The sequence below is a fragment of the Arachis duranensis genome, chromosome 10 (genome assembly GCF_000817695.3).
Source record: "Arachis duranensis cultivar V14167 chromosome 10, aradu.V14167.gnm2.J7QH, whole genome shotgun sequence".
Classification (NCBI taxonomy): domain Eukaryota; kingdom Viridiplantae; phylum Streptophyta; class Magnoliopsida; order Fabales; family Fabaceae; genus Arachis; species Arachis duranensis.
This window is the reverse complement of record NC_029781.3, coordinates 46,544,656-46,560,748: the sequence shown is the minus strand read 5'-3', so window position 1 is coordinate 46,560,748 and position 16,093 is coordinate 46,544,656. Positions and strand designations below refer to the sequence as shown.

The 16,093-nt window shown below is 33.6% G+C and overlaps 2 protein-coding genes across 7 annotated transcripts; one reads left to right on the top strand and one right to left on the bottom strand.

Moving 5' to 3' along the window:
* Positions 1–3,826: 3,826 nt before the first annotated feature.
* On the top strand, positions 3,827–6,020 carry LOC107469709 (protein PLANT CADMIUM RESISTANCE 2). 6 transcript variants are annotated; one of them, XM_052255442.1, is made up of 5 exons: positions 3,827–4,084; positions 4,176–4,247; positions 4,607–4,816; positions 5,171–5,367; positions 5,805–6,020. In XM_052255442.1, the coding sequence occupies exons 1-4, from the start codon at positions 3,874–3,876 to the stop codon at positions 5,341–5,343; spliced, it is 666 nt and encodes a 221-aa protein (XP_052111402.1). In that variant the 5' UTR covers positions 3,827–3,873; the 3' UTR covers positions 5,344–5,367; positions 5,805–6,020. The 6 variants fall into 6 exon arrangements, with proteins under 6 accessions (XP_052111402.1, XP_015944576.1, XP_020989941.1 ...); XM_016089090.3 differs by having other exon boundaries at positions 5,129–5,367; XM_021134282.2 differs by having other exon boundaries at positions 5,129–5,367; positions 5,769–5,855.
* Positions 6,021–10,540: 4,520 nt separating this feature from the next.
* LOC107469711 (uncharacterized) lies at positions 10,541–14,988 on the bottom strand. The gene is given in 4 exon segments (XM_052255617.1): positions 10,541–11,328; positions 11,761–11,814; positions 14,211–14,259; positions 14,440–14,988. Coding segments are annotated over 4 exon segments (1,074 nt in total). The 5' UTR covers positions 14,830–14,988; the 3' UTR covers positions 10,541–10,747.
* Between the last annotated feature and the right edge of the window lie 1,105 nt (positions 14,989–16,093).

Below are 16,093 nucleotides of genomic sequence, written 5' to 3'. Positions count from 1 at the left end.
AACTTCATTTTGATATTTGAATTCGTGGAGTTTATGAATCGTCATATGACCTTAGCCCTACTTGTTCATATATGTCTTGGAGATTGATTTACATTTAACCAAGTAGGTAGATGCATCTTGCATCTAGTTACATGTATGTATATAGGTTCATATAGTTTATTTCCATAGAATAAATGTTCGTACCCCATTTCTAGTCTTTCTTGGTTTAGCATGACGACATGCTTATTTTAAGTGTGGGGAGGTTTGATAAACCCCAATTTTGTGGTTTATCTTGTGTTGAATTTTGGAGATTTTATCAACTTTTCTCACATTTATTCAATGAAATATCATGATTTTGTGAATTTCTCCTATTTTGTGCTTAAAAGTGAAAACATGATTTTTAAACCCTAAAATTGCTAAATTTAATTCACTTTAATTCCATTCGATGCCTTGATATGTTTTTTAAGTGATTTCAGGATTAGAAGGCGAAGATTGGGTTGAAGAAATGAAGAAAAAAGCATGCAAAAATGGAGAATTTATGAAAAAATGAGGATTTGCTGAAGTCAAGGCCACGCGCACGCGTCACCCACGCGTACGCGTGAGAAGGAGATCTGCCAATAACACGCACGCGTCACCCACGCATACGCGTGAAGAGGAATTTTGCCAGTGACGCGTACGCATTACCCATGCGTACGCGTGACAAACGGCATGTGACCTCCCTAAAGACAAAATGCTAGGGGCGATTTTTGAGCTCAAGGAGGCCCAAATCTAACTCATTTCTGATGCTTTTAAACCTAAGGATTGCAAGGGAATGGGAAGAGTAGTCATAGTATAGTTTTTCATCATGTAGTAGGTTAGAATTCTAGAGAGAGAAGCTCTCCCTTCTCTCTAGAATTTAGGGTAGTTTAGGTTAAATTTTCTTAGATCCAACTTGTAATTCTTGTTTTTATTTCAATTATCTTTATATTTTAATTCCCTTTGAATGCAATTTTATGTTTCCATGCCTTTTTATGTTTATCTTAATTGCCATTGTTGATTTATTGCTTATGTTTTTTATGGGCTTCATTAATTCTTGTATTTTGTGATGTTTACTTTTATTGCGCTCTAGGTGTTTGATAAAATATTTTCACTTGTTTTAGAGTAGTTTTCTTTACTCTTGTCCTAGGCTAAGGGAATTGAGTGACCTTGAGTCATTTGGTCTCATTGAATTGGTGATTTGAGAACACTTTGTGGTGAATTTGATAACCATTAACACTAGCCAACTACTAAGTCAATTTGTAGCTAGGTTAGGACTTATGAATTGATGTTGATCAAGCCTATTTGACATACTTCAAGCGTTAAAGTAGACATTATACATACTTTAAGCATAGAAGTAGACTAAATGGGTTGGTCCCTCAAAGTTGTCAATATATGGTTTGTAGACAAGGATGGTGATCTCAAATTCCCAAGTCTTAGCCAATAGTTCTTTTCCTTTCCTTTGTTAGTTAATTGTTATTTACTTTATTGTTATTTACTTTTCTTGTTAATTACCAAATCATACCCCCTTATTAATTCCTTCATAGCCAATAATTGATCACTTCATTGCAATTCCTTATGAAACGACCGGATGTTTAAATACTTCGGTTTATTTTATTGGTGTTTGTACTTGTGACAACCAATATTAAAATTTGATTGAGAATTATTAGTTTGTTTGGAACTATAATTACAACGAAGTTCTATTTCTATTGAGAAATTCTAGACTGACAATAAATTTTCACATCAAGTTTTTGGTGCCACCTCTTAATAGTTGGTATATGCTTATTTCACTTTCAAGTTTTCACAAGTTTTTGCCTATTAGAGATTCAATCATTGGTGGATATTCAAGGACGGATTCAAGCACAAGCCACTTTGATGAGAGCTCCCATAAGTCCAACTTAAGGACAATAAATAAAATTCCATGTAACAAAATTATCCAAACACTAAAAAATCACGTAAAAATCTCAAATTACCCTTATCATCATGCGCATCATCTTTTCCTCTTAACCACCACCACCACTAATCCCATCCTCTCTCTCTCCTTCCATTTTCTGAGTTCATCGCCGTCGCCAGAGTACGTCAACTCTGCCAACTCCTTCCTCTCTCTCTTTCTCTCTCTTTGTATCTTTCTGTGTTTTGCTTCTCTCTCTCTCTTCTACTTCTTCGAATCCTCAACCCAGAAAAAAGGACTTTTTTAGAATCAACATGCAAGTTAAAACAAGAAGATAAGTACACACATAAAAAGAGGCATCATTGAATGAAAAAAAGAATGAAAATAGAAAATTGCAATGATGGGATTGTAGATTTTGCATTGGTTGAGTTATGAAAAAAGAAAGAAAATAAAAATAGGGAATTCATGGTGGTGAAGGACATGGATGAGTTGGGTCACGAAAGTGACTCTTCCGCGGTTTGAAATCACACCGCAACTACAAATTTCTCCCTTCTTAATTTCATAGCATTTGCTTCTTATGTGGATCTGTCGGCGAAACAAGGAAGAAAAGAATTAGGGGGTGAATGATGCTGATGATAATAAGGGTAATTTGGGGTTTTTTATGTGATTTTTTAGTGTTTGAATAATTTTATTATATAGAACTCATGTTTTATGGATATAAATGGTAATTTTCGTTTTTTATAGATAGATGTGTCAACAATTTTAATTTTAGTGGGTAAAAATAATAGTTTACTTTTTTTTTTTCTTTTGGACGAGCATTGGGCCATTGACTTGTTATTTAATTACATTCTAATGTCCATGTGAAACAAGAAACCAATTATTTGTTACCAAATTAATCATTGGTTCCATCGTGTTTTTCATCTTACATCATCCCAATTTGCGGAAACAATAAACTATTATGGATTCAGCTTTGAATCTTGAACACATGCTATGACCATGCACAAGTCCAAGTATGAGTATATTTCTTTTTCCCAATAAGATCTTTCAACGAAGTTACGGACACTGGTAAGTTACCATCTAACTAGCTTCCTAAGAACTAATAAGAAGGATCAAGGTGCAATGTAACGTCATAACCAACAATTTAATTTAATTTATTTGCTTGAATACATGCTATGGCCATGTGCAATTCCAAGTCAAGAGACTATATATTTTTTCCAGTAAAATCTTTTAAAGAAATTACAAACTCTAATAAGTTAGCATTTTTGCATCTCACTAGCTTCGTAAGAAGGATAAGGTGCTATGTAACGTCATAACTTTTAATTTAATTTATTTGTTTTCCTAAGTTGCGGAGAAACCTGTCCCACTTTTAATACCCGTGATATTCAAATCTTTACTAAAACAGTAAAACCTAATCAGATCCAACATTAATATTATTCCAAAACTAGCTATGTCAGTTACAAATTTAATTGACATGTTTTCTCTTTATCAAGCTAATTTTAGCAAAATAATTAGAAATAAATAAATCTCTATTTCCTAATATAAAAGAATTAGGTATTTAATATGTATTTTATTTTTTTAAAATAATTTTTATTAAAAATACTATTTGCACAATAAAATCATTTATTAAATCAGTCACTATATATTTATGTATAAATACATATTATTTAATTTATTTTTAATATATATTTTGTATTTAACATGTATTTTATATGTATTTTATATGAAGGACTAATTTGGTAATTAAGTTTTTAGATACACTTAATGTGGTTGACTTTTTATTTATTTATGGCACACCCAATTTTTTGTCACACATAAAAATTAGGTATTTAAGTATATTTTATTTGTTTTAGGAGATAAAGATTTTGTTTATTTATTTCTGAAAAATCCCCGCTATTTATAGTACTCTTAGTCTTAGCCAAGAGTAAGATTACGAATTCTAATTCATTTTCTGAAATTCTGAGGGAGAGTACTATTATTAAGTACTAACAATGTCCATGTACCCAGCAGTAGATGAAGCAGAGACATATGCAATTCAAGGCCATAATCCTGGTGGTTATGTCATACCAGCGCCGGCAGTTCCAAACTATGGTACATCACATCCTTATGCTGCTCCATACCTCACCGGCGGCATCAGAGGACCTCTCCAGTTGCAGCGTTGGTCCACCGGTCTCTGCCGTTGTTTTGATGATCCTGCAAACTGTAAGAGCCTCGCCGCAAACCATCTGAATTCTTGACATTATTCTCAAGTTATATATTTATATTTTGACATTGTTTTTTTAATTTTTGTAAGGTGTGGTCACTTGCTTCTGCCCTTGTATTACTTTTGGACAAATAGCAGAGATAGTAAGTAAAGGAACTTCAAGTAAGACCCTTTCTTTTAGTTCATACACAAAGTATGTCTCTAATTTTCTATCTACTAAAAAAAAGAGGAACTGTAAAATAAAGGTTAGAAATATAATTTTATTAATTAAAAATTAATTATTAATTCAATCATTATATATTTATATATATTTACATGTGTGTTTTTATATATCTTTAGTATATATATTTGTAATGTATACATAACATACTTGTTTTTTTTTATGGTATCTCTTGCTCTTTTTTTTCCCCTTAAATTTCTGATATGAGATAAAAATTATTTATTAAACATAGTATAAGCTATTGTTGAGAAACATAATTAGAGGCAGGATAAATAATGAAATAGAGTATGTTTATATGCAGCATGCACATGTGAGGGAGCTATTTATGGGGCACTGGCTCTTATTGGGTTTCCATGCTTGTATTCATGCTTTTACCGCTCAAAGATGAGGGCACAATATGAGTTGCCAGAGGCACCTTGTATGGACTGCTTAGTTCATTTCTGTTGTGAAACTTGTGCTCTCTGTCAAGAATATAGAGAGCTAAAAAACCGTGGAATTGACTTGAGCATAGGTAAGTCTTCATTCATCCCTTCTTATATTCAATAATTTCGTTTTTTTCTTTTCTCTTGTTTGTGCGATTTGACTTAAAGTTGTACTTGAAAAAAAAAAAAGTTATGAAATCAATTAGAATAACAGTCAACTCTGCCAACTACCGTATAAATCGCAACAAAAAAAGTCCAACAATATAAAAAAAAATATCTCATAACATCATTCAAACTTAACCCTAATTTGATTTTTTACTATTACTCAAAATTAAAAAAACAACGGCATCTCTCTTTCTCTTTCATCCCTATCCATGTCGTACTTCATTTGTTCCGGTTAGCTCTGTCGTCGGGGGACATACTACTGCACCTAATAGTGACAGTCAATCTTCTGTCGAAGGAGCCGCTGTGCCTAGCACTGAAATCGACGTCCAATACACACATGACGGGAGCTCCTTGGCAGCGTTACTGCACTGCACGACCTGACGCCAACCTTGAACGGACGTCCGCCAGTGTCCATCCCTGCTCCTGGTGCATAGAACGAGCAGCGCTATAACTGGTATTTGCCGCCGATTGCAAGGTAATGCATCTTGTGTCCGATATCATTTTCTCAATTTTTTGAAAATTTTTTCCATCTCGAACATGTAATTAATGATCGAATTTTTTTAATGATAAACGGATGTTTCTGTTTGTAAAGATTCGGATGTTTTTTGTAAGGTGAAAACTTAGGTGAAGTAGTTCACGTGAAGTTGATATGTGAGAGTCTGACTTCCCTAAATTTCCGTCTTTTTTTAATATGCTACTCCCTTTTGAGGATGTTTCTTTTTGTGGAGATTTGGATTTTTTGTTTCTTTTTGTGGAGATTTGGATTTTTTTTATTAGACTTGGATATTTCGTCTGTAAAACTTAGAATGATTCTGCTGTTAAGTTGTGATGTTTCATTTGTTAAACTTTGGATGTTTTTTTTATCTTAAATTTAAGATATTTTGATGCATGTTGGCTTCGCACGGTGCATAGAGGAGTTGCAGTGAAAGGTACAATGACAGTGCGACCCGGTTAAAGATAAGGTACCGACGATGCGATGAGTGGATGAGATGGGACTTCAAGTTAACTATGCGGTTACAAATTTAAAATCCTTTTTTTTTAAAAAAAAAAAAGTTGTTTAAGTTAGCTGGTATTCTAATTGATTACCTAGTGTGATTGTTCACGTAGTTCTGATAACAAAAAATATTGAAAACTTTGAAAACGAAAACTAAACTGGCCCTGGAGTCTCATTTTGACATTTTGTGGTTACATGCTCTGATCATTGAAGCTTATATCACTTTTTTACTTTTTGACAATGAATTGGTCATAGGGTGGGAAGCTTATATCCAGAAAATAAAATATTTTTTTACAATTGAAAATATTTAATTGATCCTTAATTATTAGACTAGTTATTTGGATAATTGATGATCGATTAAAAATTTTTAAATTGTAGAGAAACATTTTATTCTTTAGATACATATAAAAGAGGTTTCATTTTTGGAGTAGTTGATTTCTTTACTGAAAACTTGAAATGGATGAGTTATCTGTATTTAGTGGTGAGTATATATATCTCCTCCGAAAAAAGAGCGAAGGGCAAACAGAATTTTATAAGATGAGAATAGAAAAATATTAGCAGTGAATGCATATCGTTACCAAAAAGGAGAAAATATAGAGATGCATCTTGCTTTTTTCTAAGCATGGTTGATGGGAAGCTTCCAATGTGTGCATGGATGGAAATGGTGTCGAACTTTGGTTTAGCTGAGCTTAATTCATCCCGTAAATAGATGGTTCAAATTTAACTTTTTCTTTATGTTTAAGTTTGGCTTGTTTAAAAGTCCTCCAATTTACAAATCTATTTAAAAAATTTATTTTGTAAATTATAACTCAAAATAATAAATTTAAAAAATATAAATTAATATTAAATATATTTTAAAATTTATAATTCATAATTATAAATATTTTTTTTAAAAAAATTACAATTTTAATTAGTTTTGACTATTATTTTTTTATTTTGTTTTGTAATTAATATTTGTAAATAGTTAAAAGTCTAAACTAATAATAATTTATTTTTAGAAAAAAATATTTTAAGGAGTCGGCTCAACAAATTTATAGATTTTTTTTAAGTCTATGACTTGATCTTTTTAATTAATAGGCTTTTTAAAAAGTCAAAATTTGACCTAAAAAAAAAAGACGAACAGTACTGAACCTAAAAGAAGCCAAAAGTGGTCGAGGGTGTGTGGAAACCACTTTCTGTCACTAGGGGTGGCCCAAAATTTTCTCATTTGATGTTTGCAGATGATCTCTTACTCTTCTGCCAGGCTACAAAAAGTCAGGTCCAAATGGTCATGCATTCTCTTAACATTTTTTGCAAGGCATCTGGCATGAAAGTGAATCTTGAAAAGTCTAAAGTTTTTTGTTCTAAAAATGTGAATGCTCGTAGAAGAGATATTTTTACTAGTGTTTCTTCAATACGTTTTGCTTTGGACTTAGGAAGATATCTTGGAGTTAACCTTAATCATTCCCGTACCAGTAGGGCTTCTTTTCATTCGGTGATTGAAAAGGTGAGGGGAAGATTAGCTAATTGGAAAGGAAGGCTTCTAAATAAAGCAGGGAGATTTTGCCTGATCAATTCTGTTGCAGCATCCATTCCTGTCTATCATATGCAGGTATCTTTTTTTCCAAATTGGGTTTGCGATAAATTATCTTCTATGATGAGACAGTTCCTTTGGAAGGGTCAAGTAGATGGTAGATGTCTTTCTCTTGTTAATTGGAGGACCGTGATCACTCCAAAAAAATTTGGTAGCCTGAGTGTTAGAGACCCTGCATGTGTTAATATATCTTTACTTGGTAAATTGGTGTGGCAACTTTTTCATTGTCAGGACAAGCCTTGGGTTGCTCTATTGAGGGCGAAGTATCTGAGGAATGAGGGAGTTTTAGATGGCCCTGTCCCTTGCAATGCTTCTCATGTTTGGAAGAGTATCTCAAAGGCTTTTGGTGCTCTTAAGGATGCCTTCTCTTGGTGCGTTGGGTCACTTGATCAATCTTTTTGGTTTGACAATTGGAGTATTGAGGGCCCAATTGCTCAAGATGTCCCTTTTGTACATATATCTGACTCTGATTTAACTATTAGAGACGTTTGGAAAGATGGTCAATGGAATCTCCATGATATTTTCTCTATCATTCCAGAAGATGTCAAACAGCGTTTGAATGCTTATAATCCGGATTTGAATGCTGGAGAGAGTTCGGGTTGGTCGTGGGGTGTGGCATCTTCTAGACTCTACTCAGCTAGGAGTCGGTACAGTTGGCTAGCCAAAAGAAAGTTTGACTGGAATAAGCATGATAATTGGTTGTGGGTATGGCGTCTGCATATTCCTGAGAAGTATAAGTTCTTGATTTGGCTCAGTCTTCATAATGCTATTCCTACGGCAGAGTTTCGTTTGGGTCGTGATTTAGCTTTATCTAGCACCTGTCATCGGTGTCAGAATGGTTCTGAATCCATTCTTCATTGTCTTCGGGAGTGCCCTAGTGCCAAGGAGGTTTGGACCCTTTTAGGCCTGTATTCAGATAACTCAAATTTACGTGATTGGCTCTACAAAGGTGCAAAGAGTGGAGATGTTTTTCTTTTCTTTTCGACCATCTGGTGGATTTGGAGAAGCAGGAATCATGACTTATTTAATATAGATGATTCATGGAGTGCTAGTAAAGTGGTGAGTTTGATTCGTAGTTCAGTAAGGGAGTTTCACACTATTTTTGCTATGCATCAATCTCTGTCTCCTCCTTCACTTTGTTTGCATTGGATTCCACCTCCAGTTCATTCTGTTAAATTGAATTGTGATGCTAGTTGGTTTGTTCCTTCTGGCTATGCTGGTTTTGGTTGTATTATTCGTAATCCTGATGGATGTTGGTTGAAAGGTTGCACTGGAAAAGTCGAAGTGTGCAGTGTTCTTTTTGCTGAATTGTATGCAATTTGGAGAGGTTTACTTCTTGCTTGGGAGAGTGGATTTCGTGAGGTTATTTATGAAACAGACTGTTTAGAAGCTCTTTTCTTGGTAAACCAAAGAATGCTTAGTAAGGATATTCCGGAATGGGATTTGGCAAAGCATATTCAGGAGGTTATGAATTGGAATTGGAGAGTCTCTATTCTTTTAATTCAGAGGACTGCAAATAGTGTTGCTAAAGCAGCTGCTTCTGTCGCGGACATTCACTCGAATTGGAACCAACCATTGAGTGAGCTTCAACATCTAATAGATTTAGATATGACCCTAGCCAATTAATTTGGTTTTGTCTCTTTTTTTTTTTCTTTCTTTTCTATTTAGTCACAAAAAAAAATTTTGTCTCTTTTTTTTCTTTCTTTTCTATTTAGTCACCAAAAAAAAAAACAGGCACAAACTCCTATCCAATAGCTTGACTCACTCTTATCTTTGAGATGAATGCGATTTTCAAAATAACTATGCTACATGAAGTAATCATCAGCTCGTAAATAATATAACTAAATTGTATAGATTGATATTTATAATCAAAATATAGATAAAAATATAAAATATAAAATTAGTTATTTTTATTTATAAAAACTTATGGTCAATTATTTTGCTAAAAAAGTTATATATAAATATATAATAATTAATTTTTTATATTTATATATTATTGTTCCTTTTACAAATTTATCTTCTCAAGAAATCATACAAAGGCAACATTATATGTTACAGTTTATTTTTTTAAGAAAAAATAAATAAATTTTATCTTTTATAATTTACTGTCAGATAAATAATTTTTTGAATAAAATATTATTTTGGTTCTCAATATTTAAAACAAATTTTAATTTGGTTCATAATATTTTAAACATTTTATTTATATTTCAAAAGGTTTTAAATGAGTTTAATGTTGTATTACCGTTCAATTTGACACGAATAATTAATAAATGGGTAATAGGCACGTCAAAAGGTTTTTAGTCATATATTCTTATTTTTGTGTATTAGAGAAACATAAGCAAAACTATTTTGTAACACTTTCGTTTTTCGTCTTTCTTTTTGTACAAAATCTCAAATCCTAGCAATCAATCATTAACATCCTAGAATTAAATAAAAAGTTTTTACATTAGTAATTGTTGGTAGACCAATTTTATTTACGAACTGAAATCGAACGTCTTATTGACTTTTTAATATGCTAATTGTTTGTGTCAAATTTAAAGGTGGAATAACATTAAATTTTAAAACTGAGACTAAAATAAAGTGTTTGAAAAGCTAAGGGATAAATTAAGATTTGTTCCAAACGAATATGGATTTTTAAATTTACAGTATGGGTTTTTATTTACGTATGTGTGTACGAAAATCTGTTCATTTGCTACGAAAAATAAGCATATTGGATTTCTTAGCAAGTAATCCAAATAGCTTAGAGATTAGTGTCCAATTTTTCCTCTCAGATATATTGAAATTCTAAAAGTTAGAACATTTTTAATAGATAGATATCATGTACTCTTCAAGGAAAGTTACCATTTGCAAGTATGCAATACTCTTTATAGTGAATTTGGAGATAAAGCGAACCCCATTTTCTTTTCGGGTTTTTTTTTTTTTTTTTTTTTGGCTCAATTTGTTTCTGAATGAAAGAAAGGAAGGGAGAAAGGGGCTGGGGGAGAAGAAACGAAGCAATTAGGTTTCACGCTTTTTGGCACCTGTGATTTCTATCCTCTAATAAATATCGAACCCAAAAGAAATGGTTAAAGATGTAAATCCTCATCTATCTGTGCCAACTTTCGTTGGATCTTTTCGGACTTTTAATGTCTTCATTTACCTTCAACAATCTATACGTGTGTAATTGTACCATACTACAAACACTAAGGTCCAGCTTTATTTTTTGTACATAAACATGCACAACAAAGGCATATGGTTTTTATTGAGTTGCTCCTAACATCAACCTCAAGACATGATAACCATAAGCATCTAAGCAACTCTCCTAGACTGAGTCATCATGGTCATGAACTCGTCCATGTTGACCATGCCATCTCCATCGGTGTCCACCGCTGTCACCATCTTCTGGCAGTCTTGAAGGCTGCACCTTTCTCCCAGCCTCCTCAGCATCTCTTGAATTTCTTCTGCACTTATCTTCCCATCACCATTCTTGTCAAATGTCCGGAATGCACTCTGTATATCAATCGTCCTAACCCCACCACCCATCTTCTGAGCCTCCATGAACTCCTTGAAGTTGATGTATCCATCTCCATCCAGATCGACCACCCGGAAAATATTTGGCACCTCTTGAACCGTGTTCTCCATGCCCAGAGATCTCAGGGTGGCCTTGTACTCCTGCTGAGAAATTTTCCCATCTCTGTTGGAATCAAATTTGTCAAACACCTGCTTCATCTCATCTACATTAGGCTGGAAAACAGCCTTCAAACCCGAGTTTTGTTTGTCCCTCGAGAACATCCGTGACGGCTTCCTCAGGTACTTCCTCTTTGAGAGGCTGTATTGGAAATCAAGAAAGCTTGTTGACATTTTTCTACTACAGTGGAATTGCTTGCTTTCTCAGCTGTGATATGGCATGTAACAGAGGAACATTGCCTTTTATACTAGGCAGAGAGAGAAAAAGTTGGTAAGACATCTCATCATGCCAATCTTTTACTTTAGGTTATTCCTAAACAATATGCAGATGACCACGAAACTAAAGATGCCAAAAGGAGATGTAGGGGTCCAAAATATGAAAAGAATATGGTGTGTTAAAAGATAGGCACACAGTTTATGGAAAAGAATACATTCCCTCAAAAAGAACCAAGTGTGCTCTTGTTATATATTCCTTTATGGAGATTTTTCAATCTAACCAATGTTGATTTACATGAATATTTTGACCCATAGTTTAGAAGAATATTGCTCATCAAGATTGAATACAGTATAATTTTCAAAGGAGAAAAAACTAAAAGGTTAAAAAAAGCTGTGTCATCATGGTGGTTTTCCATTATCCTAATCCTCCATCACGTCGATGTCCTTGCGAGCTGTTATCTTCTGCACATATCCTGCAAATGAAATACGCAGACGAGTGAGGCCAACTTGACTAATCATAAAACCAGATTTAGAGCAAAAGTGAAGAATACATAGCAGAAGGAATTTCAGAAAGTTGACACAAAGTTAGGCCACCCAAGATTTTTCCTTAATTTGAAACATCATACATGTCCATCAAAGGAAAAGGTCCACTAACATAACAAAATACCTATACCTCTGATGAAAATACAATTAAATACAGCCAATAATAATGACATGAAACAATATATATATTAAATTCATCCTGAATCAGGACAAGTTCCTTGATCAGTACCATTGAATGTGTACCACTTGAGATTTTCCTTCTCCCTATTACATCTTTTCCTTTCCCCCCTTTTTTTTCCTATGATTAACATGTATGTGTTTAAAAAAAATCTCACAAAACCAAAGCCAAAAGCCACCAAATTCTAATACAATTTACACATAACACTATAATAGTGCTATGCAAAATAGAAATATGAAGCATCACATGATTCAACATAATATTGTATTTGAATACTCTAAAGTAGGCATGCTTGTAAAAGGAGAAATCAGAAGCTAACTACTCTATCAAGAATTTCTATTGTGAGTGCATCCTATAAAAATCCAGGTCAATTGCTCTTCAAGTGATGATTATGCAAGATGTCATTTAGGATGCTCCCTATTTCCTTATAGTTTGGATTTGGATCCTCTAAATGACATTGCTTGTAAAGTGAGAAACTGAGAATTTAAGAAGAGAAGTCTGCAACCATTAAGAAGGAAAGCATCTGAGTGTTCACTTTACAGATTAGAAAGAAAACAAGATAAGTCAAGTACTCTTTTCACATATCCCACAAAATTTAGTCAACAAAAATTGTCATTGTGGCGGCGTGGGGACAAACTCTTATGTTATAAGTCTTATAAAGTTCAGATTTTATGAAACCATATTAAAATGACATGATATTAATTAGAACTACATAAATGCCATTCGCACTATCAATTAGCAGTTTACACACCACATAGAGATATCCAGCAAAAACTGCACAGAATGTAAGCAGAAATAATCTACTTTAGAAGCAGAATAATTTTGTCCCAACTCATTGATGAGTTAAATGAACAACTCACAGATCTCTTTCATACAAATATTAGGAGGTTATTTGATCACAAATAGAGCAACATACTAAAGAGGTGACAGAGTTTTAAATCTGATATAATGTTTAAACTGAACTTGAGACCCACATTTCATGTGACATAACACATATTGGATAGTATGCAGTATATTAAATCAAGGTGCTTTCAATTCCAAAGGAGAAATAGTGAAACTTCCTCTCCATGCTACATGTTGTAATTTAAAATGTTCACTAGAAAACAGTATTACATATCTAAGAGATAAACTTTTATCATGTGAAAAAATCTTTCTTTAAATTTAAATACTTCGATATTTTTTCCTCAAATTTTAGTAACCACTCTTCTACCACTTTTCTATACTGAAAAAGGTTAAGATGACACAAAACTAAATTTTAATAAAGAAAGTTGTTGCACAAGTAACAATTAATGACCATTACAAATAGGAAAAATAAATCAAGAATCACGAGTCATGAATACACAAGGCACTCAAAGAAACGGGTGCCTAAACCTAAGAATTCCGTGTAACAAGAAAATGAACCTGTTCAAAACAAAACCTAACTAGCATTTGATTGAAGCCACTAAATAAATAGATAGCATATAGTAGATAAATTGTTGAAACTCGAAATTGAGTTCTGCAAAACCCCCTTTCCCACTCTTTTCTCCCTTTGTTTTCCCTAAAGAAACTTCTGCAGCTTGAGAAGCTGTAGCAGAATAACAATGACTAAAAGGTCTTATCCAGAAAAGCACAATGTGGGCATTAGGTGGGTTTGGCGTTGATTTAGATTTATCTAATATATTATAAAAAAAAATTAAAAAATAAAAATTCCCTAACCAATGTTGATATGACCTGAAGAGTTTAATCATCCTCTTTGTGATATTATTTATGTTGCATTGACCTAGGCTATGCTTTGAAAGATGTAAAGTGGCAGCACAAAGCGGAATCCAATGGAGTTAAGCTTCACTATTTGCATATTTTAAAATATAGGATGGAATGATATAGTGTTTGACGGAATTAATTTGGGTGAAATGACTGGAATGGGATTGAACTTGGATTTGGGAACTGGAAGTAAATAACTACCAAAAAAGTTCCCATCCCACAACGCAATGGAAGCTTGAAGCAACTCCACGTTTCATTCCACTCAATGATTCCATGACATTAATATAGTAAAAACCTACCTAAAATTATAAATCTCAGCCCTCTCAAACATTCCCTCATACACCTACTAGTCACAAAATGGAAACATTAAGAAGGTATGGAGATGGCAATGTTGAACAATAGCATTACCAATTCCCATGCAAGGAATGCATTTGTCATAAACCACCTCTTTACAATCCTAAACACAACAAGAACAATCATAATAAAATCAAATCAATATCCGATTTTGAGCGACAAAGAATGAATTAAGAAACTAAATTCTTTAGTGCAGTTAGGTAAAATTACTCGAAATGAAGTCGAATTTACCCTAAATTACAGCTCAAAAACACAGAATTTCGAGAATGAAGAAGAAGACGACCTCAAGATTGGGATCGCATTGAAGACGCTTATCGATTTCATCGGGGGAAACAGGGGAGGAATCAGGGTAAGTCATGGGAAGAGGGAGAGGATCAGTGTTGTCCCACAAATAACTCTCTCTATTCCGAGACCACTTCTTTTCCTTCGCCTTCACTCTCATCTTCCCTTCGTTCCCGCCACCGCGCCTCGCTGCTGTTCCGCCAGTGACTTCGTCTGAGACTCCTCCTCCTCCAGCTGCCCCTAGACCGCCGGCGACGGCGGCGGCGGAAGCGAGGGAGTGAAAGAAGCGAGGAAAGGAGAGGTCTCCAGCGGAGGCGCGAGCTCGGAAGATGGATGTAGGGTTTGAAGAAGGGAAGAAGAGAGAGGTTGCGTTGGTGTTGGTGGAGAACATTCGAAGGAGTAGCAGAAAGTCAAAGTCAAAGAGAAGAGGAGGGGGTTGTTGAGAGAATTTGAATTCTGGTAATGAGAAAGTGATTGAAGAAGTAGAAGATATATTGAACGGAGCCTATGGGTTTACCGAATCTACTTCTTCTACCGTTCTACTAGACTACTAAGATCGTTTGGAAACACAAAAAGCTATTTTTTTTTTTATGTTTGACTTATAAAAAGTTATATTAATAGTGTTTAGTATAATTTTTTAGATAATTTTTTAATTTTTTAAAAGATTATTTTAATACAAATTTTAATACAAAGACTTTTATAATAATTTTTCAAATACAAAATAACTTATTTAAAAGTTATTATTAATAAAAGTCTTTATATTTTAAGCTTTTTTTTCAAAAGAACTTATTTAATAAGTTTAGCCAAACTGACCCTAAGAGTACAAGGCTGCTTCAAAATATTGGAAGAGTCACATGTCAAATTTTACCCATCGGATGCTATTATGCTGTGCACTATGATTCACAAATTTTATTTTGGTGACTGAAAATCAACAATATAACAACAAGAAAGAAAAAGCAAAAAAAAGGAACGACTTAAAAAGCAAACCGTTTCACTAAATATTACTCTCATTGTTATTATTGTCATGATGTTTGTCACTTTATTTGTATCTCTCAACATCAATCCGAGGTCAATACGTCATTTTTAAGATATGATGTCTTAGATTTTTAGCATTAAAAGATCAATAAAACCAAAATTATCCTAGAAATTATTGACAAGAATAAAGGCATCCATACAATCTGTTTCACAAATAACATTGATAAACCACTATTTTATGGTTTATCGTGTGTTCAATTGAGTGGTTTTTATCAACTCTTTACCCACTTAGTCATACTATTCGCATGTTTTACATTTTCCTTCCTGATTTTGTGCTATGATTGAAAACACGCTTCTTTGATCTTATATTTACTTATTATTAATCCTCTCTTATTACCATTAGATGCCTTGATATGTGTGTTAAGTGTTTTCAGATATTATAAGGCAGAAATGGCTTGGAGGATGGGAAGGAAGCATGCAAAAGTAGAAGGAATACAATAAGTTGGAGAAATTGCTAAGCTGTCTAGCCTGACCTCTTCACACTCAAACGGCTATAACTTTAGCTACAGAGGTCCAAACGATGCGGTTCTAGTTGCGTTGGAAAGCTAATGTCCAGGGCTTCGATTTGATATATAATTTGCCATAGCTGCCCCGACACCAGGCAACGCGAACGCGAGAGT

Excerpts from the sequence above, each read along its gene's own strand:
- LOC107469709 (XM_016089090.3), top strand. The coding sequence starts at position 3,874 with ATGTCCATGTACCCAGCAGTAGATGAAGCAGAGACATATGCAATTCAA. Across the intron at positions 4,085-4,175 it reads TTTTGATGATCCTGCAAACT|GTGTGGTCACTTGCTTCTGC; the intron begins GTAAGAGCCTCG and ends AATTTTTGTAAG. Across the intron at positions 4,248-4,606 it reads AGTAAGTAAAGGAACTTCAA|CATGCACATGTGAGGGAGCT; the intron begins GTAAGACCCTTT and ends GTTTATATGCAG.